We start from the raw sequence: 23,379 nt of genomic DNA on the forward strand, positions 1-23,379 counted from the left end.
ACGTAGACTGTGTTACTCGGTCTGTTCGTGACGAGCCTGACTCGAAAGTCTGCTGTTGCTTCAAGCGCGCGTTCATTGATATAATTTCGCTTTTCACATAAAGATTTGGGGCTGCAAATTCACAAAATTCAGTTCCGTGCAAGAATTGTTGCCTCAGGATACTAGTTGAAGGATTGATTTTGTAAACTGTATGATCGGGCGCTTTCCAACGTTTACCAACAGATAGTTTTCGGATGAAGCTCGCTTTTATCTTAATAGATGAGTCAACAAGGTATGGACTGTGACCTCAGCGCAAGAAATTTAAAACTTTTAGTTTCTCGAAGAAGATGAAAGGGGGCGGAAAGTTACAGTGAATCGGATCTTTATGTGCAAATGTTAGACGTGCCGTAACTGTAATTATAACCAAAGAACATGGTTTTAGCAAGACGAAGCAACTACACACGCTTCCAATAAATCTCTGCCACGAGTTGCTGGAAATTTTCCTGGCAAATTGATTTTCATTAGAGGTGACATAATTTGGCTTCCGCGCAGTTCCGATTTAACACCTATAGAGTTTTTCCTGTGGAGTTATGTCAAACCTAAAGTTTACGCTAACTAATCCACTTCCCTCGTACAATTAAACAATAAGCGCAACGGTTTACGTTTGGAGGATGTTATTTTTAATAAACTTCTCATTTTTCTTAAACTTGATTTTTTTAAAAGTTAATGGAATTGTTTTCGAAAGAACTTTTTGAAGTTTCAAAGGAACAGACCAATACACCGACTAAAAAACTATCATTAAGTACTTTATTGTTGAAAAATTTATCGGATGACCCTCGTATTGTTTCGATTTGACTTCTCTAATATATTATGTTAAAAAAAAAGATAATACAAGTTTTTAATGTTTTACATTTTGTACTTTACTACTAAACGTATTTGTTGGTTGTAAAATTTTAGTGACATAGATAAATAACTACTGATTTAGTCACCATATTCAAATTATTTACGTAAACAGTGCTACGTTGCCGGGTTTACAATTTTGAATAGATTCTACTACGAGTTATATTTTCATGTGAAATTATCGATAAACAATGAATTATCTTGTGTTTTGAATATTGAATTCGAAGGAAAACATTCCAATGTGAGTCCAAAGATAATTATGTTTACTTGAATCCATTCTGAAGTTGATATTTTAAATTGAACTATATCTTGAGCTGAACCGGAATTCTTCTAATAAATTTACATGATAACAATACGAGGGCCATTTTTTGTTCCACCTCCGATTGCTCCGTGCTGACGGAGCTCTCTCACTACACACTCCGTCATTGTTGACGTTCAGGCATCAGTCGGCGTTGTGCCACAGCCACGTAAACACGTCCGCCATTATAAATGCGTGAAGTGTGATTCGTTTTCTACAGGCTGAAGGCAATAATACTGCAGAAATCCATCGGAGAATGAGTCGTGTGTATGGGGAAAACTTCATGATTGATGGTGTTGTGCGTGAATGGTGTTGAAAGTTTAAAAGATGGCCGTAATGATGTGTTGACAGATGGAAAACAGCAGATTCGCCATTACTGTTCTGTCTATGAAATTTCTAGAAGTTTCAAGGTCTGTTTTGTACTCTAATTTATCTCATTGGCGGCAACTTTCTTTGAAGAGGGTATTGAAAAGCTTGTCCACAGATATGACAAATGTCTCAATCTCTTATTATTGTTTTATATGAACTTGTTTGTTATTTACAGCCTATCGGAGTTTGAACAAAAAACGGCCCTCATATGGCATTCTCGCCCACGATCCCTCCACTGAATAAAAGCTTGAATTTTATTAATTTTTTTCAATAAATTAAAATTAAAGTATTTATAAAGGATCGTCGGTGTTGCAAGTTTTTTGCGCCGATGCCAAATGACCGCAGATGAAGAATAATGCAGCCGCAACTGTACCTGCACGTCCCCCATTTAAAATAAATAAAAAGAAAACATAAAATTTTCAAAAAACAATAAAAAACCTACAAAAAAGAAAAGGACAACCTCTCGCAACCACCACTACCCAGCCGTGTAGAGGAGCAGTTCCTATATCGGGGCAAACTCAAATAAACCCTCCCCCTATAACAAATTTTCGTTATTGAACATAAAAATTTTCCGACGGATCTTTCTCTCTTTCTATCTCATTGAAGCGGTAGAAGAGGAAGCGATGCAATTAAAAAATGTTTCATGTATAAAACGTAAAGTAATTAAAGTGAAAGGTTAGTGTTTAAAATTAAATAACTATTACGTTATTAACAAACAAATAACGGAGTTTCTATTTCAGGTGAGATTCATAATTTCCTACATTGTTTAATTTATGTAATTATAATTAAATTTCTGTATATTAAAATAATAAAACTTACGAGATAAACGGTTATCTAGAGGTGGAGGTATCCAATCGTCTTCGGGTTGTGGCCTCAACCGTCTTCTGACCGTTTCTTGCCTTGAATTCATACTTTCTGATACTAATCGTCCTAAATCTGAAACGAAATACTTTTTATGGATACATTGCGAATAAACGTTGGCACGTAATTATAAAAAAAAACATTTAATTTGTCTGCTACAGTGTGTATCGAGAAATTGACAGCTCAGAGTACGAGGGTTGTTTGTTTGTTATGTGAAAGCTGGCATTGTCGTGGCGGAAGATGATTCGTCTTCTGCGATTGGTTTTCCTGACACTTCAGACAAACACTTCTGGTGTACCATTCAGAATTGACCGTTCTAAGTTGCTCTAAGCGGCGGTATGTCCAGCTATTCAGAAAAACCAAGAGACCAATTACTTTACAACTTTTGTTTGATTTGGTTCGATTTGAAAGACTTATACAATCGATTGTTGTTTAATTTTGGATTTATATGCATAGATCCTGTCACGATCTTATAGACATCTTTTGAAGCACCACGATTGACGATTGTCAAATTATGCGGTATCCAACGCGAACAAATCTTTTTTACAGCTAAATTTTCATACAATATCGAGTATATACGAGTAGAATTAATGCCCAAATATGCTTCAATCTCACGGTATGTCACATGATGATCTTGCAATATGAGTTTACGGATAGCATCGATGTTTTTTGGCACAGCGACCTTTACGAAGTACATCCTGTAGCGACAAAGATTAAGTTCGGAAAACCAGCGAAACCCGGTGCCTCAAAATAGTTCTTCATCACCAAAAGTCGAAGCGAGTTGCACTTTTCTGTTGGTTTAATCCACGACGAAAGCCGTAGAAAATTATCGGTCGAAAATGTCCGCGATGTACGTTAAAAACCGAAAAATGTCGCAATGAAAGTTTCAGGATTATCTAATGTGTTATTTAATTGGAATTTTCAAGTTTTTTTCTTGGGATTAGTGAAATCTGAAGGTAATTGAGCGATTATTGTATATATTGTATATAAATAATTTCACAGCTTTGTTAATTTTAATTTAAAAGTAATTTTCGGAAGGTTTATGTCCGTATTTTGTATAAAACTAGAGTTAAAAGTGATTTTGGTGAAAAAATAACATATAATAGTTGTTCATTATCGAAATATGGAGACATTATCAATAGTTAAATCTACAAATGGAATCCAAATACGAAGATTAGTGGAATATAATCGATTGTGAGAACGAAGGCTAAAAGCTACTGATACAAATAAGTTACTGTACTTAGACTTTAGTCTATTGTTTATATTTGAAGCCATTTGGTAGATAAGTGTAAACAATGGACAATAATAAGGATCTGCAGGGAATCTTTTTTGCAAATTGATTCAAAATAACCCATTGGTAGATGAATGAAGTTAAAAAGGTTGACGTCGTTACAACTTTACTACAAACTGCAAGTTTTAGTTATAGAAGATTTGTATTTTAAATATAAGTAATTTTAGACTTCGATTGGAAAGGATACGTTATCGAGGTTTGAGTAATTGAGATTCTTGTTTATATGAAACAACGTCCTCTAGCAATCACGTTTCTGATTGAATTGCTTAGGATTCATATATTTTTTATTTCTGGATCAAAGGTCTTTCAATCAACATCAAGTTTATAAAAATCGACTAAGCAGAACCGGACTTACAGGTTTTTCTCATAAGTTTCCCATTCTCCCCCCCCCTCTTGTTTGAAGAGATAGCTACAGAGAAGAGTAGAGCTTCGAAAACCACTAGCAACACGCCACGCCACGCCACCTCGCACTATGCGACATCGGTTAACGTGGTACAATGTTGTGTGAGTTTGTTAAATAGAAAAATTTTCAGTAGCTTCGAGTACGTCATGGAGAGCGCTATAGAGTAGTTCGTTTAGGGACCTTTTTAGAAGAATGTGCAGCTGTGGCTGTAGTTTTGCACAGCAAAAAAAAAAGAAGATTTTGGGTCCATAAAATGAACAAAAATCGTGGAAAACACGGTGCTTTTCATGTATTAATCCCAGAGGGACATTCACACGTCTTAACACGTGTCGGTTACACCTGAGAATTTTGTATCGTCCCACGTGTGGTGGGCTGACGTAGACAATTGGATTAAATGTTAAAACGTATTCGACACATGGCGTGACGTGGAGTGGCGTGTTGCTAGTGGGTTTCGTCCTTGAGAGTAACGTGCTAAGTTTCGGTTTATTTCGCTTACCAATTTTTTGACGAGAAGCTATCCATTCATCTAGATTTGGTATGTTATTATTATCCCTCGATTTGTTATGATCATTATGCGAATACCTCAGTGCTTGTCTTCTCTCTTTGCTGGTAAGCATACACTCTTCTAAAATTTCAAACCAGTCTTCGAGTCCTTCAGCAGATCGTAGATAAATTTTTCCATCTCGGCCAAGAATTAAAGCAACTAAAAATAAATGGTTCGGAAATAGAGCGTAATCAAAAATTTAATAAAAAAATGAGTTTTTCCTGTTTTTTGATTACTCACCCGTGCTGTAATTCTTTTTATTTTCCCATTCTATTTTGATGATATCGATTAGTTTAACTTTGAATAAAAATTGCCCCATCTCTGATATGCGATCTGATCCCGAAGCCCTCCGAAATACATGCAAATAGTCCCTCGTGAGGATAAAGTATCGTTCCTTCCATCTGCTGAATAATTTGTCGCGTTGTTGCCACATCAGGCCCCTTTTTATCACATGTGCCGACTCCTTACCGAAACTGGGAAGAAGTGACTGTAACAAATAAAAATTTACGTCATTACCGGCAAAAATATTTAGAATACGTTTAGAAGACGTATACCACTCGTCTACTTCCACTTTGTCCATGACACGCGCAAAAAAAGACCTTAGGTTACACTATAAAGCCGGTATTACACGATTCGCGTTTCAACGTACGACTGAAACCTCTCCAATGTTGGGAGTTTCTGTGACGCGGGTCAAAATACGGATTTTTCACGGTCAACGATCCAATGTAAACAAAACATTCTTCGAATGACATGCGCACTACGACCACACGATGCGCCCAATCATCCCAGCGACCATCATTGGAAGCATTCGACGCATCGTGTGGTACCGGCTTAAATAAAAGCGAGTGTAGAATCGCGTGTACACGATTATTGCAAAATCCAAAATTCTCAATACCACAAAGCGTCTCTTAGTAATGTTGTAACTCCTACGCCTCAATTTAAACATGTCGTAACTTGTTAAGACTACTTTCTAAGTTATGTAGAGTACAATTGCTTCATTTTCTTTTAATTATCTTTTTTTTTTGTTTTTTAACGACGCGGTATGAATGAATATTCATGAGTTCTTGGTCTCATACGAGGATGACCTAAAGACGGCCTTAGTCCAACCAATATAAAAGAGGAGCTAGATTCTATTCTAGGTGTGACTACTCCTTCGTTATCAATATATGGTAGCACAGTTTAAACGAGACCGTACGAATTGCGAAGATCAGCAACACAGTGGTGGACCAAATGAGGTGACGATTCCAGAAATGTTGAAGAAAATCTCTCGATGATTGTCGCGCGGGCTAGCAAACATGGTAGGCATTTCCAAAAGTGCGGTACATCGCATATTAACTGCAAATTTGGACTTGAGAAAGATGTAGATGCCGGATTAGCTCAGAATGGAACAACAGCGTCGTGAAAATGTTTCCCTAGAGTTTTTGAATCTTTGGCAATGTTTCACAGAAATAATTCCGAATTTTTATAACTATGGATGAAACGTGGATCCATCACTTGGACTGAAAAGAGATAACCGGCTCTAAAGATTGTTCCATATGTAGACAAGATCATGGCGTCGGTTTTTTGGGATGCACGTTTCATTGACTATTTTAAAAAAGTATTATTGCAACGTTTGAGCGAAGAAGAAGAGCAAAAACGGCCACATTTGGCTAAGAAGAAAGTGTTTTTTCAAGATAATGCACCAGCTCACACGTCAGTTATTGCAATGGCCAAAATTAATTAATTAAAGTTTGAATTGCTACCTCATGCACTATATTGGCCATATTCAGACCCCTCGGATTATTTTCTGTTCCCAGGCTTGAAAAAATATCTAGGTAGTCAAAGATTTTCCAACAATGAAGAGGTGTTAATAATTGTTATGAGAAACATGACGATTCCTATTATAAAAAGGTTATCAAACTTATTGAATATCACCGGGAAAAATGTATGGAGCTAAAATGTTCGTGTTTTCTTTGTTGAGTGCATCGCAAAAATTTTTATGAACGTGTCAGTGACAAGTCTCAAAAAAAAATATACAAAGTTTCAACTTGCCACTTTGATATATTTCGATGGTTCGATCTTGAGTTCAGCGCTGTTTTTGACTAAAGAATTAACACCATTAACATTAAAAGAAACCAAAAACAATACAACATCGACAAAAAACAACATTTTTTGTTCTTTTCAGTAACATTGATTATGAACATTGGATAGAAATACTCGAAATAACAACCCCTTGTATATTAGGCTTGTTTTTTATCTAACTTTGAATAAATTATGTTTGTATGTATATATAGATTTGGGGTCTCGTATACACCACGACCCAAAGGATTTATTGTGTCCCCCTTTCTTGCTGTGATACTGAAGAATCCAGCGTTGTATAAAGCATAAAATCAAATGTTTATTTTAATGTTCATTCGATGTATTTTACTAACGTCACAATGAAATTACAATAATAATAATAATATTGTTTAAACTATCTTAATGTCAACGCAATTATATGAATAAATATTATCTCTATGGTTAATTATTATAAACAAATGTAAATGGATTTTAATTGGTCTGTAAAAGTTTATCTAAAGTAATTTAACGAATTTATCTGGTGTCCCGGAAGGAAATACGACTTTCATGACTTTTTTATCCATATCTTTTTATGTATAATGGCTTTAATTGATGCCGCACATCTGGATGTTAGAATAATGTGTCCATTATAAATTTCTAATCTTCGCATTTGTCTATAATACATTGTTGAAAATCCAATTGGAGTTAATTGGTCTCTTTTATAATAAAAATCTAGTTTTTACTATAAATTGACATTCACGAAGTTTAGATACAAGAAGACATCACCGGAATATACACACTGTTTTCGTGGATTATAAGAAAGCGTTTGATAGTGTACCTCATTCCTGGTTTTGTGGAGGTCTTGAAGATTTACAAAATCCATATCCAACTTTTGTAAGTTTCCTTTCAACAATGATAAAGGGATGGTAATAAACGAACTTACATCTTCAAATCGGTCCAATCAGTCAATGATCAATGTCCAAGTGCAGGTTAGGACCTGTTAGGACAAGTTACAGGACCACAAGCGGGCAAAAGTTAAAATCCAGGATCAATACACCAAAAGAGTGAAGGCACTTATGAAGACTCAATTAAATGCAGGAAACTTGGTCCAGGAAATCAACAACTATGGCTAGCCTGTTTTGGAATGGACGAAAACAGAGCTGGAGGGTATTTAGAGGTTGACACGAACAATGATGACGAAAGACAACAGCCACCACCCGAAGTAATCCATTATTAGAAAAACATTACCCCGAAAAGAAGGTTGAGAGAGGTTTTATCGACCTTCTTAGCCTGCACTATCGACAGGTAATGAAACTACGTGAATTCTTTCATAGGAAATCAACTTTTCATCGGATTATATCCAAGGCAGTTGAGGATTACAACCTCGCATCGCCATAATCTGACTTAAATATAGTATTGGACACCGAGAAGCTGAACAGCGATCAAGGCACTAAACGGTAGACATCATCAAGATCTCAACCAGCCGTATGTTGATAGCTATCCAGGATTAAGTTATTAACACGAATAATTGCAAGAAAATGTTATGATAGATCCGAACACTCAATCTGACAATTTCAGGAAGTGTGCAACATCATCCACCAGAAACTAGCCAACAAGTTCGGTCTTCTCACTACGTATACACCGTATTACATGTACCAGCTGCAGAAGGTATTCGAAAATGACAATTTTAGACTGTAGTAGTACTACAGGTTCATTATCATCGATAGATAGGTGACAAATATTAAACCTGACATCGTAGTGGTCGATAGAAGAGTCAATTCAGTTCTTCTCGTCGATGTAGCTATACCCGAACACTCATAACGTTCTCAAAACCACCAGGAGGGACTGATAGAGAATATTGACAAGACTCTGTCAAAAAGGAATCATAAATCAAAATTAAATCATAGGTTGTGCCTTTTTATGCATTTTATACATCAAATTCGAATTCAAGACATAATAAAAACTAAACAAAAGCTTCCGAAACATATTCTACACATTTGATTTTATGTTTATGTACGTAGAAACAAGACATCTACATTAATCGTGGTTAAAAGGCTTGAGATCCTTTATTTTCCAAAATTTAAAACTTAGTCAACTAGTTAATCACTCTCTTATAGTTTTTTTTATCATTTTTAAGCTATTCCACTCCAGAATAAAGTGTTTTACTTTTTCTATTTCTAATTCTGTTGTTTTTTGTTGCGTCGTCCTCCAGCATCTGACGTCGTTTTTTCGCTAATGTGAAGCAGAAACTTGATCGCCTCTTCTTCCTGGTTATAATCTCTAGTTGTCCGTTGTGGCCCAATTTCTGCAGTCTGGTACCAACTGTACAGCGAATAGTCTTCTGGATAGACTTCTTCAAGCATCTTAATATCTCGATCCTTGTCCAAATCGCTGTGGACATCGTGTAATCACTTCTATATGATCATATATCGAAATATTGGACTGATTTCCGTGTCAATGATGTCTTTCAACGATTTTATGGGTATTAGAACTGTTACTGTCTATTAGTTTAGCAAGTTTATCTACTTCAGAGTGGCTTTCTACTTCGTAGTGTCTAGGTACCTGACAGAGGCTCACTCTACTGTTATTTTTGTCATTTTTGATATTGTTTTTAAAGCTGCCTGTTTAGATTGTTGTGTACCTGCCCCACGTGGGTCATCTTCTGAATATTATCGTCGCCAGCGAAACACTATTACACTGTCTGACGCGCGTTTCGATAACCAAGTTATCGTCTTCAGAGACTGAAGGTTTTTGACTTGATATGGTATTTATTCTTCTTTAATGAGAACTCATGGACCGTACTACGTATATTTCTTTTCAATGAGAATGAAAAACAAGTTCTAGGATTGTTGAGATCACAGGGGTTAAATAAAGAAACAACAGCTGTACGCTTACTGCTTTTAATTATATTTTATAAGAGCAGCAACACCCAGCAATTGAGTAATTAAAATCGTGTAAAGTTGCATCTACATTAAATTTCATCAAAGAAAATTTGTATATAGTACAGGTAAAATAGTATTAAGCCCGAAATTAAATTGGGCGCTTCTGATTTCTGACGGGTTTTCGAAATTTTGGAAGTTGTAACTCAAAAAAAATTTACAACGTGAATAACTCGAAAACTAAGAGGAATTCGAAAAAAACTGCCCAAACAAAAAATGTAGAGTAGAAAATTTTCTACAAAAAAGGTCTGCAGTTATTTTTTCGTTGGAGCCACTATTTCTGAGTTAATCTCCGGTTTTAAAAAAATCAAAATGCATAATGATGGTTAAATCTCTATTTTGAACTCGGCTAAACTAGCATAATTTTCGATTTGGGAAATTTTCGAAAATCTTGCGAGATGAAGAGGTATATTGCCCACATAAGCACTTGAAGTGCATGAACCCATTTCACGGTGAAAAATTTGAGATTAGGAAAAAATGCTTGAATACCAATCAATACAGAATTTTGAGCTGTACACTTTTTGTTCCAACACTTTTTTTCGAATTCCACGTAGTTTTCGAGTTATTCGCGATTCAAAATATTTTTAAGCGTTCAAACCCATTTTTTAATGGAAATTTTGAGGTTAGGAAAAAATTTAAACCATTTTTGTACAGAATATTGAGCTTTAAATTTTTTGTCCCGGTAGTTTGTGTGGGAATCCTCGTAGTTTTCGAATTATCTGCAATTCAAAATGTTTTTGAGTACATGAACCCATTTCACGGTGAAAAATTTGAGATTAGGAAAAAATGCTTGAATACCAATCAATACAGAATTTTGAGCTGTACACTTTTTGTTCCAACACTTTTTTTCGAATTCCACGTAGTTTTCGAGTTATTCGCGATTCAAAATATTTTTGAGCGTTCAAACCCATTTTTTAATGGAAATTTTGAGGTTAGGAAAAAATTTAAACCATTTTTGTACAGAATATTGAGCTTTAAATTTTTTGTCCCGGTAGTTTGTGTGGAAATCCTCGTAGTTTTCGAATTATCTGCAATTCAAAATGTTTTTGAGTACATGAACCCATTTCACGGCGAAAATTTAGAGGTTAGGAAAAAATGCTTGAAGACCAATCAATACAGAATTTTGTGCTGTACATTTTTTGTCCCTGCGCTTTTTTCGAATTCTACGTAGTTTTCGAGTTATTCGCGATTCAAAATATTTTTGAGCGTTCAAACCCATTTTTTAATGGAAATTTTGAGGTTAGGAAAAAATTTAAACCATTTTTGTACAGAATATTGAGCTTTAAATTTTTTGTCCCGGTAGTTTGTGTGGAAATCCTCGTAGTTTTCGAATTATCTGCAATTCAAAATGTTTTTGAGTACATGAACCCATTTCACGGCGAAAATTTAGAGGTTAGGAAAAAATGCTTGAAGACCAATCAATACAGAATTTTGTGCTGTACATTTTTTGTCCCTGCGCTTTTTTCGAATTCTACGTAGTTTTCGAGTTATTCGCGATTCAATATATTTTTGAGCGTTTAAACCCATTTTTTAATGGAAATTTTGAGGTTAGGAAAAAATTTAAACCATTTTTGTACAGAATATTGAGCTTTAAATTTTTTGTCCCGGTAGTTTGTGTGGAAATCCTCGTAGTTTTCGAATTATCTGCAATTCAAAATGTTTTTGAGTACATGAACCCATTTCACGGCGAAAATTTAGAGGTTAGGAAAAAATGCTTGAAGACCAATCAATACAGAATTTTGTGCTGTACATTTTTTGTCCCTGCGCTTTTTTCGAATTCTACGTAGTTTTCGAGTTATTCGCGATTCAATATATTTTTGAGCGTTTAAACCCATTTTTTAATGGAAATTTTGAGGTTAGGAAAAAATTTAAACCATTTTTGTACAGAATATTGAGCTTTAAATTTTTTGTCCCGGTAGTTTGTGTGGAAATCCTCGTAGTTTTCGAATTATCTGCAATTCAAAATGTTTTTGAGTACATGAACCCATTTCACGGCGAAAATTTAGAGGTTAGGAAAAAATGCTTGAAGACCAATCAATACAGAATTTTGTGCTGTACATTTTTTGTCCCTGCGCTTTTTTCGAATTCTACGTAGTTTTCGAGTTATTCGCGATTCAAAATATTTTTGAGCGTTCAAACCCATTTTTTAATGGAAATTTTGAGGTTAGGAAAAAATTTAAACCATTTTTGTACAGAATATTGAGCTTTAAATTTTTTGTCCTGGTAGTTTGTGTGGAAATCCTCGTAGTTTTCGAATTATCTGCAATTCAAAATGTTTTTGAGTACATGAACCCATTTCACGGCGAAAATTTAGAGGTTAGGAAAAAATGCTTGAAGACCAATCAATACAGAATTTTGTGCTGTACATTTTTTGTCCCTGCGCTTTTTTCGAATTCTACGTAGTTTTCGAGTTATTCGCGATTCAATATATTTTTGAGCGTTTAAACCCATTTTTTAATGGAAATTTTGAGGTTAGGAAAAAATTTAAACCATTTTTGTACAGAATATTGAGCTTTAAATTTTTTGTCCCGGTAGTTTGTGTGGAAATCCTCGTAGTTTTCGAATTATCTGCAATTCAAAATGTTTTTGATTACATGAACCCATTTCACGGCGAAAATTTAGAGGTTAGGAAAAAATGCTTAGAGACCAATCTGTAGAGAATTTTGTGCTGTACAGTTTTAGTTTTGGTACCTTTTTTCGAATTTTACGTAGTTTTCGAGTTATTCGTGATTCAAAATATTTTTGTGTGTATAAACCCATTTTAAGGTGAAAATTTTGAGGTTAGGAATAAATATCTGTAATACTTTTTGGTAGAGAATTTTGTACTAAACATTTTTTGTTACGGCAACTTTTTTCGAATTCTTCATCGTTTTTGAGATACTCGAGTTTCAAAAATTATTTTGAGTTTCAAGTCACAAATTTTTGAAAATCCATGCCCGTAATATTGTTAAAAGTTGCTAGACTTATTTAGTATCCTAAAACTGCCCAATTTAATTTAAGATTTCAGCTCAAAATCGCCAAATTTGCCTGTACTAATATATATGTTTATATAACAAAATATTTTTAACACTTATGATGTTTCAAATTACCTATTTCATGAAGTAATAAACTTCACTACAGTATACAGCGTGGTACGAAAATGTATATTAATTGATGAGTAGTTAGAAAAGAATCACTACAACCTACATACCAGATGTGATAAATAAAAATGGTCGATTATTTTATTTAAAACTAACAACCTCCTAGAGAAATGACGGGTGAACATAGCAAAAAATTACTGGAGACCTTTTTTGTAGAAAATTTTGTGCTCTACATTTTTTGTTATGGCAGGTTTTTTCGAATTCCTCTTAATTTTCAAGTTATTTGCGTTTAAAATTTTTCCAACATTTGGAAGGATCTAAATGAATCGATTATATATGATAAACGAATCGATTATATATGAATAAAAATGGTAGGAACGGAATCTACATGAATTGAATCGTTAGAAATCGAATCCATATGCAGCGGATGTAAATGAATCGATTATATATGATAAATGAATCGAATATATATGAATAAAAATGGTAGGAACGGAATCTACATGAATTGAATCGATAGAAATCGAATCCATATGCAACGGATGTAAATGAATCGATTATATATGATAAATGAATCGAATATATATGAATAAAAATGGTAGGAACGGAATCTACATGAATTGAATCGTTAGAAATCGAATCCATATGCAACGGATGTAAATGAATCGATTATATATGATAAATGAATCGAATATATATGAATAAAAATGGTAGGAACGGAATCTACATGAATTGAATCGTTAGAAATCGAATCCATAAGCAACGGATGTAAATGAATCGATTATATATGATAAATGAATCGAATATATATGAATAAAAATGGTAGGAACGGAATCTACATGAATTGAATCGTTAGAAATCGAATCCATATGCAGCGGATGTAAATGAATCGATTATATATGATAAATGAATCGAATATATATGAATAAACATGGTAGGAACGGAATCTACATGAATTGAATCGTTAGAAATCGAATCCATATGCAGCGGATGTAAATGAATCGATTATATATGATAAATGAATCGAATATATATGAATAAAAATGGTAGGAACGGAATCTACATGAATTGAATCGTTAGAAATCGAATCCATATGCAACGGATGTAAATGAATCGATTATATATGATAAATGAATCGAATATATATGAATAAAAATGGTAGGAACGGAATCTACATGAATTGAATCGTTAGAAATCGAATCCATATGCAGCGGATGTAAATGAATCGATTATATATGATAAATGAATCGAATATATATGAATAAACATGGTAGGAACGGAATCTACAAGAATTGAATCGTTAGAAATCGAATCCATATGCAGCGGATGTAAATGAATCGATTATATATGATAAATGAATCGAATATATATGAATAAAAATGGTAGGAACGGAATCTACATGAATTGAATCGTTAGAAATCGAATCCATATGCAGCGGATGTAAATGAATCGATTATATGTGATGAACGAATCGAATATATATGAACAAAAATGGTTGGGACATTTACAGTGATTTATAATATAATTATTTCAAGTATTTTACAAATTATCAGTCGATATAAAATGATTGACAATAAATGGGTGTCTGCCCCCGAACTATTATATGAATCGCTTCGTAAACAAACTATCGATTACATTTATATGACATGAATCCCTGAGAATCGAATTATTGATCGATTATTATGTACTATTGTATCTTTCTACTTAGTTTTCATAGCAATTCGACGCACCGAAGTTCTAACGATTTATATTTGGTACGTATCGAAACATAGAATTTTACTTCCTTTGAACACAAAGGCTTACATAATACCGCAATACAATACAGAAATTTTTTTATTTCAATTCAAATCAGACGACTAATGAGAAATAACTTGAGCAATTTTAAGGAAACAGCCAATTCGAAAATAAATGAATCGAATCATAATTAAATGGTGGCGTGCCACTAATTTGCAATTTTCCGTATAAATACAATAAACAGGGTGTCTTGTTGTGTGTTATTCCGATAGATAATCGGTTTCCGGTAGTTGAACAGCTTACAAATTAATCTCAACTTTAGGAATCATTCACTTGATCGCTATTAAAAAAATGTTACTATACGACGAGTTAAAACTATCTGTATATAGCAAAATACTTGTAGTAAAATCATGAAAATTTCTACGTTTGGGTTTTTGGATACGATATTTTTAATTAACATATTTTCAAAGATGGCCGATTTCCGGTTCTACCGGAAGTCGACTGTAACTTTGTTATTTTAAATAGACCACCCTGTATATTAATATATTTTAGAAATCTACGTAAAGTATTAGTATACTTTTGTCTAAAAACTTTTTTCGAAAAATGCATACTTTTTGAGTTATTCCGTTTTTTGTAAAAAAATTTGACTGTGGCAGACCCTTATAAAGTAATTTTTTACGAAGATACCCTTGAATATATGAAAATGGTTTCTTCTCGGTTGCTTTTAGCAATGTTAGACGTATTTGAATCTATGTTGAAAATTTTTTTCAATTCATACAGGGTGTGTATAAAAAGTGTTCAAAGTTTAACTTCATAAATATCAAATTTATTTATTTTTTTAAATAGAATCCCGGTCTTTTCTATTTTAATGCATTCAGGGGTAAAAAATGAGGAAAATTCATTTATACTTCCTTATTTGCCTCATTTTTTTGCCCCGAATGTATTAAAATAGAAAAAAATGAATAAATTTGATATTTATGAAGTTAAACTTTGAACACTTTTTATACACACCCTGTATAGAATCAAAAATTTTTCAACTTAGATTCAAATACGTCTGACCTTGCTAAACGCAACCGAATGGAAACCATTTTCATATTTTCAAGGGTATTCTCGTAAAAAAATAATTTATAAGCGTCAAATTTTTTACAAAAAAATTAATAACTCAAAAAGTATTCATTTTTCAAAAAAGTTTTTAGACAAAAGTTTACTAAAATTTTACGTATATTTCAAAAATGTATTAATATACAGGGAGTTCTATTTAAAATAACAAAGTTACACTCGATTTCCGGTAGAACTAGTCGTGTATGAGTGACCAATCACTAATGGGTACCAAGACTTTTGAATTTTGAGTCTCCTACAGCGGTATGAAGAGAAAGAAAATTTATTTTACCAAATATACACCAAAGACGAAGTTTAAAGAGAAGGTAAGTGTGAAAGGTATTGTGTACCGTGTACCTGGAACACGAGAGGAGTAGTTGCGGTTCATTTTCTCACTGAACATTGAACTGGAAACGCTATTAAAGTAACCTCCAAAAAACACGATGAAACCTGTCTACAGATCAAAATAACGCGATATTTCAATCCGTAGGTGTTGCAAGATAACGCCAGATCGTATTCACCTCGTAAAATATTCCGATTTTCCGCCAAGCGACTATTATTTATTTGGTCCATTGAAAGTGTGAGTTTCTAATTAAACTACCCTCGTAATTGCTCAACAATGCAAACAAATAATACGAGCAATTGGACGATAATTTTATTGTTAACGTCATTTCTGCCACTACATATCAATGTGAGCCATAAAGTTCATTGCAAAAAGTTAATTTTGGTATCGAAGACTCGTGTATGTGTCATCGTTTGACGGAAATGAATACGTGATTGCCGTTTTAATAGTTTATTAATCGGCGTGTGGGTAACCGTTTAAGTTGCATCAATTTCCTGTACGATCCGTGAAGATAAAGGACATTCGACATATTATTGCTGTCAATAAATAATTGTTTGTTATTCAGTCATCCTATTATAGATATTTAAATATGTCGAACACTAGCTGTTTCACAAATAAGTTATTCTGTTTAAATAACATCAAATAAAGCTGATTTTACAAACATATTTTCCTTCCAGTACGTCAGTTATATGAATTGTAGGGACGGATATCGATGGTTCGATGTTATTTAAACATCGATGGTTTCACGAAACATCGATGTTTTTTCAATCGATGATTTTCTTTCGATGTTTTGCAGTTATCGATAGCTTTGATTCAACATCGATGTTTTGGTAATAAAAAAAAACCCTTTGGCTTTCTGGAAAATGAAGAAGGACACTTACCCTACTATTCAAATATTAATACCCAATATTTTTATTTCAAAATGTTTATCTTTTTAATATTAATTGATCAATTGTTCTATATTGTTTTTTTTTTGTTTTTAATTATGTTATTACTACTTAAATTGTAAAATTGATCTCTTTTTAATAAAATTTGTTTTGAAGGTCATAACCTTGTTTTTCTCCTAATTATTTTTGTTTTAAAATGAGTAAAAAATTACAGATAATTTTTAATTAGGTAATACAGCTAAATACACATTAAAAATAATTGGGTTTCGTTTTCGACTTTAAAAATTAATTTCAGGATTTTCTTTACCAATGAATTTTAGAAAAACCAAAACTTGTATTTACCTATCAGCTATTACGCAAAATCAGTTAATTTACAAACAGAAAAATCAGTTAATTTACAATGTTTTTTTCATATTTTCATGAAAATATGATCTCAATTGTTTTTTTTATTCCTTTTTTGTTCTTTTAGGAAAACATCGATGTTTCAAAACATCAATGATTTTCTTCCGACGATTATCAACCATCGATGTTCACTAAATGAAAAAACATCGATGTTTTGTCTACCGATGTTTACTAAATGAAAAAACATCGATGTTTTGTCTACCGATACCTATCAATTCATTGAATTGAATTCACATTATAAATTTTTTTCCTATTTTAAACAGTGGCAGGCGCTGCGATCGCAGTTCCGAGCATGTGTGGCAATTACTCTGATTCTAGCAAAAGATTGGTGCCACTAATTTCATGGTTAGTTAGCTAAATTGTTAATTTCCAATTTTGTACATGGTTTATTTGTTCTTATCGTTAGTTATTAACTCTAGAAACTTGTTATACCATCTAACGTCAAATTTGTTATGTTTTGTTTGATGTAGTCTAAAAAATGGTACAATTAGTCTACCCGTACCTCTGGTGGTAAACTATCAACTTCAGAATGAGTTGTCTTATCTCGTATCTATAATGGTAGGATTTCATATTCCGCGAAGAGTTCGCGACAATGTACTCGACTTTGGACTCTGCTACAGTTACCCCATAGACATATACCATAAGCCAGATGACTGTGGATCAAAGCAAAGTAAATCGTAAAGCAGTTACTATCAATAGAGGACCGCAATTGTCTCATTACAAAAAACAGTGACGAAATGTTTGAGCTTAGTGAGTTTATATTCGATTCCAAACAATTTAACAGATTTCCCTCTTTGGTACCTCGCTTTCCAGAACTAAATCTTATTTTGTACGCTTTTAGCTTCGTTTAATTTCAAATTTTTTGAAACAAACCAAGATTTAGCTACAGTCTGACATCTTCATAATCAACGATAGTAGAAGCAGTAGTGGTTCCAACACTGAACCCTGAGGGACTCCTTCGTTCATTAATGCCATACTAGATTCCCAGTTGTTGTAGCTGCCGTACTGCAATCGATTTTACAAATAAAATTGAAACAACTACAACTCTCTACCTTGGAATCCATAGTGTTTCATCTTAAGCAAAAAAATGTCCAATCTCACGCAGTCAAAGGCTTTAGTTAGCTCACACGTTAACCTTCAAGATTGCCTGAATGGTTGTTTCTGAAACCCAAATTGACATTCAGATATTAAGTTTCGGATATGCTGGCGAAAAATGTATTGAATTCATTAGAATCCATCGTGGTAGAGGCTTTGTTTTAATGTTTAGAATTTCGAATTTCTTCGACACAATTGAGCGGAGGGGCGGGGAAGGGGCAGCGTGTGCAATTGCTAGTCGAAAATTTCGTTTGCGTTACAATATTCGAAGCTCCAAGTGAAGATTTGATTTGATCATGGTTGCGAATGTTCCGAGCAACAAGTTTAGTAGAAAACAACCCACGACCTGGACCCAGTAGAACGTCGAAAACGAATGAAAACATTGAACTCGTCGCGGCAAGTTTGCGCGATAATCCGCGTCAGTCCGTTCGGAAGAAAGCGGCTGCCTTGGGGCTTCCAAAAACTATACTGCACGAAATATCGAAGAAAGATCTTAAATTCCATTTCAATTGTGCAAGCGCTTAAGCCTAATGACCACAATATGCGTAAAAATTTCTGTGAGGCGATTTTGGAGCGATTTCGCACATTGAACACTATCTTTTGCAGTGATGAAGCCCATGACAAAGAAAGTTTCGTTCGCGAAGTCAATGGCATCTAGACGGCAGTTCTCCAGCGAGTTGGCAAGAAATACCGAAGCCAGGTTCCAAGAATGTGTCCGACGTGACGGCCAACATTTGGACGATGTAATTTTTACAAAATAAAACCCGCATTTGTGTACCTTGTATTGACTAAAACTAGAAATTCATATGTTCTGTAGTTTTTTTTCTTATATAGATTTTAAATCTTAATTTTCCAACAATATTTACTATTGTTTTCTGATTCACTGATACTTTGTTCATATGCGTTCATTTTTGGGGACCTACGGTAGTCTTTAACCAATTGAAGATTAATTTTTTAGACCCAAACTTTTATCTTGAAAGATAAACTTCCTTCTGCATTGCCTTAGTAAACGACTTCAATCCTGTCTCTCTATGAGGAGTCAAATTTTGAAGGGAAACATGTATCAGCGCGTTCTGATAGAATATCAGTAATCAGATTTATATACTGAAACTTGATTGGGTAAATTGAAAAAAAAAATGATGGTTTTTGAATATTTTATAGTATAAAATTTCGTGTTTCTAATTCTTCTATCCATTAATGAATGTTTGCGATCATTATATCCTGTTTCTGTTGGTATGAATTAATTCTTCTGTGGTTCTTATTCTCATCACAATTTCTTCGTTAGTTTTTCTTGTCGTTCATGGAATTCCCAAATTTTTTTTCGGTAGATCCACATCTCAAATGCCTCTAATCTGTTCTTAATGTTAACTTTCTATTACAGATAAAAAAATATCATAATGTTTTATATTTTGTTCACTTCCTTTATTAGCATTCTTTTCGGTTAATATAGTGTAAAGACTTTTTAAGAACACATCGTATATATAGACTGTAATTTACTTAAATTGTTTTTTTTTCAATACCATTCATGTAATGACAAAAAATTACTTCCTAATGATACATTTTTTTATATACATGTCTTCAACAGTTGTTAGTACTTTCTTTTTAGTACTGATATGGTTCTGTAAACATTTATTAGTGAAAGTATGTAGACGCAAATAAATTATGATGGTACTTACTTTTCCTATTTAACAAACAACAAAATTAAAGCTAATCGCTACCATACAAGAAATTATTTTTTTTTAATTTGCTCTACAATTTTTCTTTCTATTTTAGTCAATCATATAATGACAAAGTTTATTGAAAACGAATTCAAAACTATAATATTTTGATGAAACTGTGTTTGTTTTCATGATTTTCCATACATTTATTCATATAATGACAAAATTTATTAAATACGATTTCAAAACTATAATATTTTGATGAAACTGTGTTTGTTTTCATGATTTTCCATACATTTATTCATATAATGACAAAATTTATTAAATACGATTTCAAAACTATAATATTTTGATGAAACTGTGTTTGTTTTCATGATTTTCCATACATTTATTCATATAATGACAAAATTTATTAAATACGATTTCAAAACTATAATATTTTGATGAAACTGTGTTTGTTTTCATGATTTTCCATACATTTATTCATATAATGACAAAATTTATTAAATACGAATTCAAAACTATAATATTTTGATGAAACTGAGTTTGTTTTCATGATTTTTCATACATTTATTCATATAATGACAAAATTTATTAAATACGAATTCAAAACTATAATATTTTGATGAAACTGTGTTTGTTTTCATGATTTTTCATACATTTATTCATATAATGACAAAATTTATTAAATACGATTTCAAAACTATAATATTTTGATGAAACTTTGTTTGTTCTCATGATTTTTCATACATTTATTCATATAATGACAAAATTTATTAAATACGAATTCAAAACTATAATATTTTGATGAAACTGTGTTTGTTTTCATGATTTTTCATACATTTATTCATATAATGACAAAATTTATTAAATACGAATTCAAAACTATAATATTTTGATGAAACTGTGTTTGTTTTCATGATTTTTCATACATTTATTCATATAATGACAAAATTTATTAAATACGATTTCAAAACTATAATATTTTGATGAAACTGTGTTTGTTTTCATGATTTTTCATACATTTATTCATATAATGACAAAATTTATTAAATACGATTTCAAAACTATAATATTTTGATGAAACTGTGTTTGTTTTCATGATTTTTCATACATTTATTCATATAATGACAAAATTTATTAAATACGAATTCAAAACTATAATATTTTGATGAAACTGTGTTTGTTTTCATGATTTTTCATACATTTATTCATATAATGACAAAATTTATTAAATACGATTTCAAAACTATAATATTTTGATGAAACTTTGTTTGTTCTCATGATTTTTCATACATTTATTCATATAATGACAAAATTTATTAAATACGAATTCAAAACTATAATATTTTGATGAAACTGTGTTTGTTTTCATGATTTTTCATACATTTATTCATATAATGACAAAATTTATTAAATACGAATTCAAAACTATAATATTTTGATGAAACTGTGTTTGTTTTCATGATTTTTCATACATTTATTCATATAATGACAAAATTTATTAAATACGATTTCAAAACTATAATATTTTGATGAAACTGTGTTTGTTTTCATGATTTTTCATACATTTATTCATATAATGACAAAATTTATTAAATATGATTTCAAAACTATAATATTTTGATGAAACTGTGTTTGTTTTCATGATTTTTCATACATTTATTCATATAATGACAAAATTTATTAAATACGAATTCAAAACTATAATATTTTGATGAAACTGTGTTTGTTTTCATGATTTTTCATACATTTATTCATATAATGACAAAATTTATTAAATACGAATTCAAAACTATAATATTTTGATGAAACTGTGTTTGTTTTCATGATTTTTCATACATTTATTAATATAATGACAAAATTTATTAAATACGAATTCAAAACTATAATATTTTGATATGAAACTGTGTTTGTTTTCATGATTTTTCATACATTTATTCATATAATGACAAAATTTATTAAATACGAATTCAAAACTATAATATTTTGATGAAACTGTGTTTGTTTTCATGATTTTTCATACATTTATTCATATAATGACAAAATTTATTAAATACGATTTCAAAACTATAATATTTTGATGAAACTGTGTTTGTTTTCATGATTTTTCATACATTTATTCATATAATGACAAAATTTATTAAATACGAATTCAAAACTATAATATTTTGATGAAACTGTGTTTGTTTTCATGATTTTTCATACATTTATTCATATAATGACAAAATTTATTAAATATGATTTCAAAACTATAATATTTTGATGAAACTGAGTTTGTTTTCATGATTTTTCATACATTTGTTCATATAATGACAAAATTTATTAAATATGATTTCAAAACTATAATATTTTGATGAAACTGTGTTTGTTTTCATGATTTTTCATACATTTATTCATATAATGACAAAATTTATTAAATATGATTTCAAAACTATAATATTTTGATGAAACTGTGTTTGTTTTCATGATTTTTCATACATTTGTTCATATAATGACAAAATTTATTAAATACGAATTCAAAACTATAATATTTTGATGAAACTGTGTTTGTTTTCATGATTTTTCATACATTTATTCATATAATGACAAAATTTATTAAATACGAATTCAAAACTATAATATTTTGATGAAACTGTGTTTGTTTTCATGATTTTTCATACATTTGTTCATATAATGACAAAATTTATTAAATACGAATTCAAAACTATAATATTTTGATGAAACTGTGTTTGTTTTCATGATTTTTCATACATTTGTTCATATAATGACAAAATTTATTAAATACGAATTCAAAACTATAATATTTTGATGAAACTGTGTTTGTTTTCATGATTTTTCATACATTTGTTCATATAATGACAAAATTTATTAAATACGAATTCAAAACTATAATATTTTGATGAAACTGTGTTTGTTTTCATGATTTTTCATACATTTATTCATATAATGACAAAATTTATTAAATACGAATTCAAAACTATAATATTTTGATGAAACTGTGTTTGTTTTCATGATTTTTCATACATTTGTTCATATAATGACAAAATTTATTAAATACGAATTCAAAACTATAATATTTTGATGAAACTGAGTTTGTTTTCATGATTTTTCATACATTTGTTCATATAATGACAAAATTTATTAAATACGAATTCAAAACTATAATATTTTGATGAAACTGTGTTTGTTTTCATGATTTTTCATACATTTATTCATATAATGACAAAATTTATTAAATATGATTTCAAAACTATAATATTTTGATGAAACTGTGTTTGTTTTCATGATTTTTCATACATTTGTTCATATAATGACAAAATTTATTAAATATGATTTCAAAACTATAATATTTTGATGAAACTGTGTTTGTTTTCATGATTTTCCATACATTTATTCATATAATGACAAAATTTATTAAATACGATTTCAAAACTATAATATTTTGATGAAACTGTGTTTGG

The 23,379-nt window shown here is 31.4% G+C and overlaps 1 protein-coding gene across 1 annotated transcript in view; it reads right to left on the reverse strand.

The window, feature by feature from the left end:
* The window catches only part of LOC130449747 (uncharacterized), a 66,637-nt gene that overhangs the window by 6,621 nt on the left and 36,637 nt on the right, over window positions 1-23,379 (reverse strand). Inside the window, exons 2-4 of the mRNA XM_056787736.1 lie at window positions 4,886-5,132; window positions 4,598-4,804; window positions 2,366-2,482 (exon numbers count right to left, since the gene is read on the reverse strand). Coding sequence (XP_056643714.1) covers window positions 2,366-2,482; window positions 4,598-4,804; window positions 4,886-5,132 — 571 coding nt within the window. The remainder of the gene's footprint in view (window positions 1-2,365; window positions 2,483-4,597; window positions 4,805-4,885; window positions 5,133-23,379) is intronic.

Source organism: Diorhabda sublineata, chromosome 10 (assembly GCF_026230105.1).
Source record: "Diorhabda sublineata isolate icDioSubl1.1 chromosome 10, icDioSubl1.1, whole genome shotgun sequence".
Lineage (NCBI taxonomy): Eukaryota > Metazoa > Arthropoda > Insecta > Coleoptera > Chrysomelidae > Diorhabda > Diorhabda sublineata.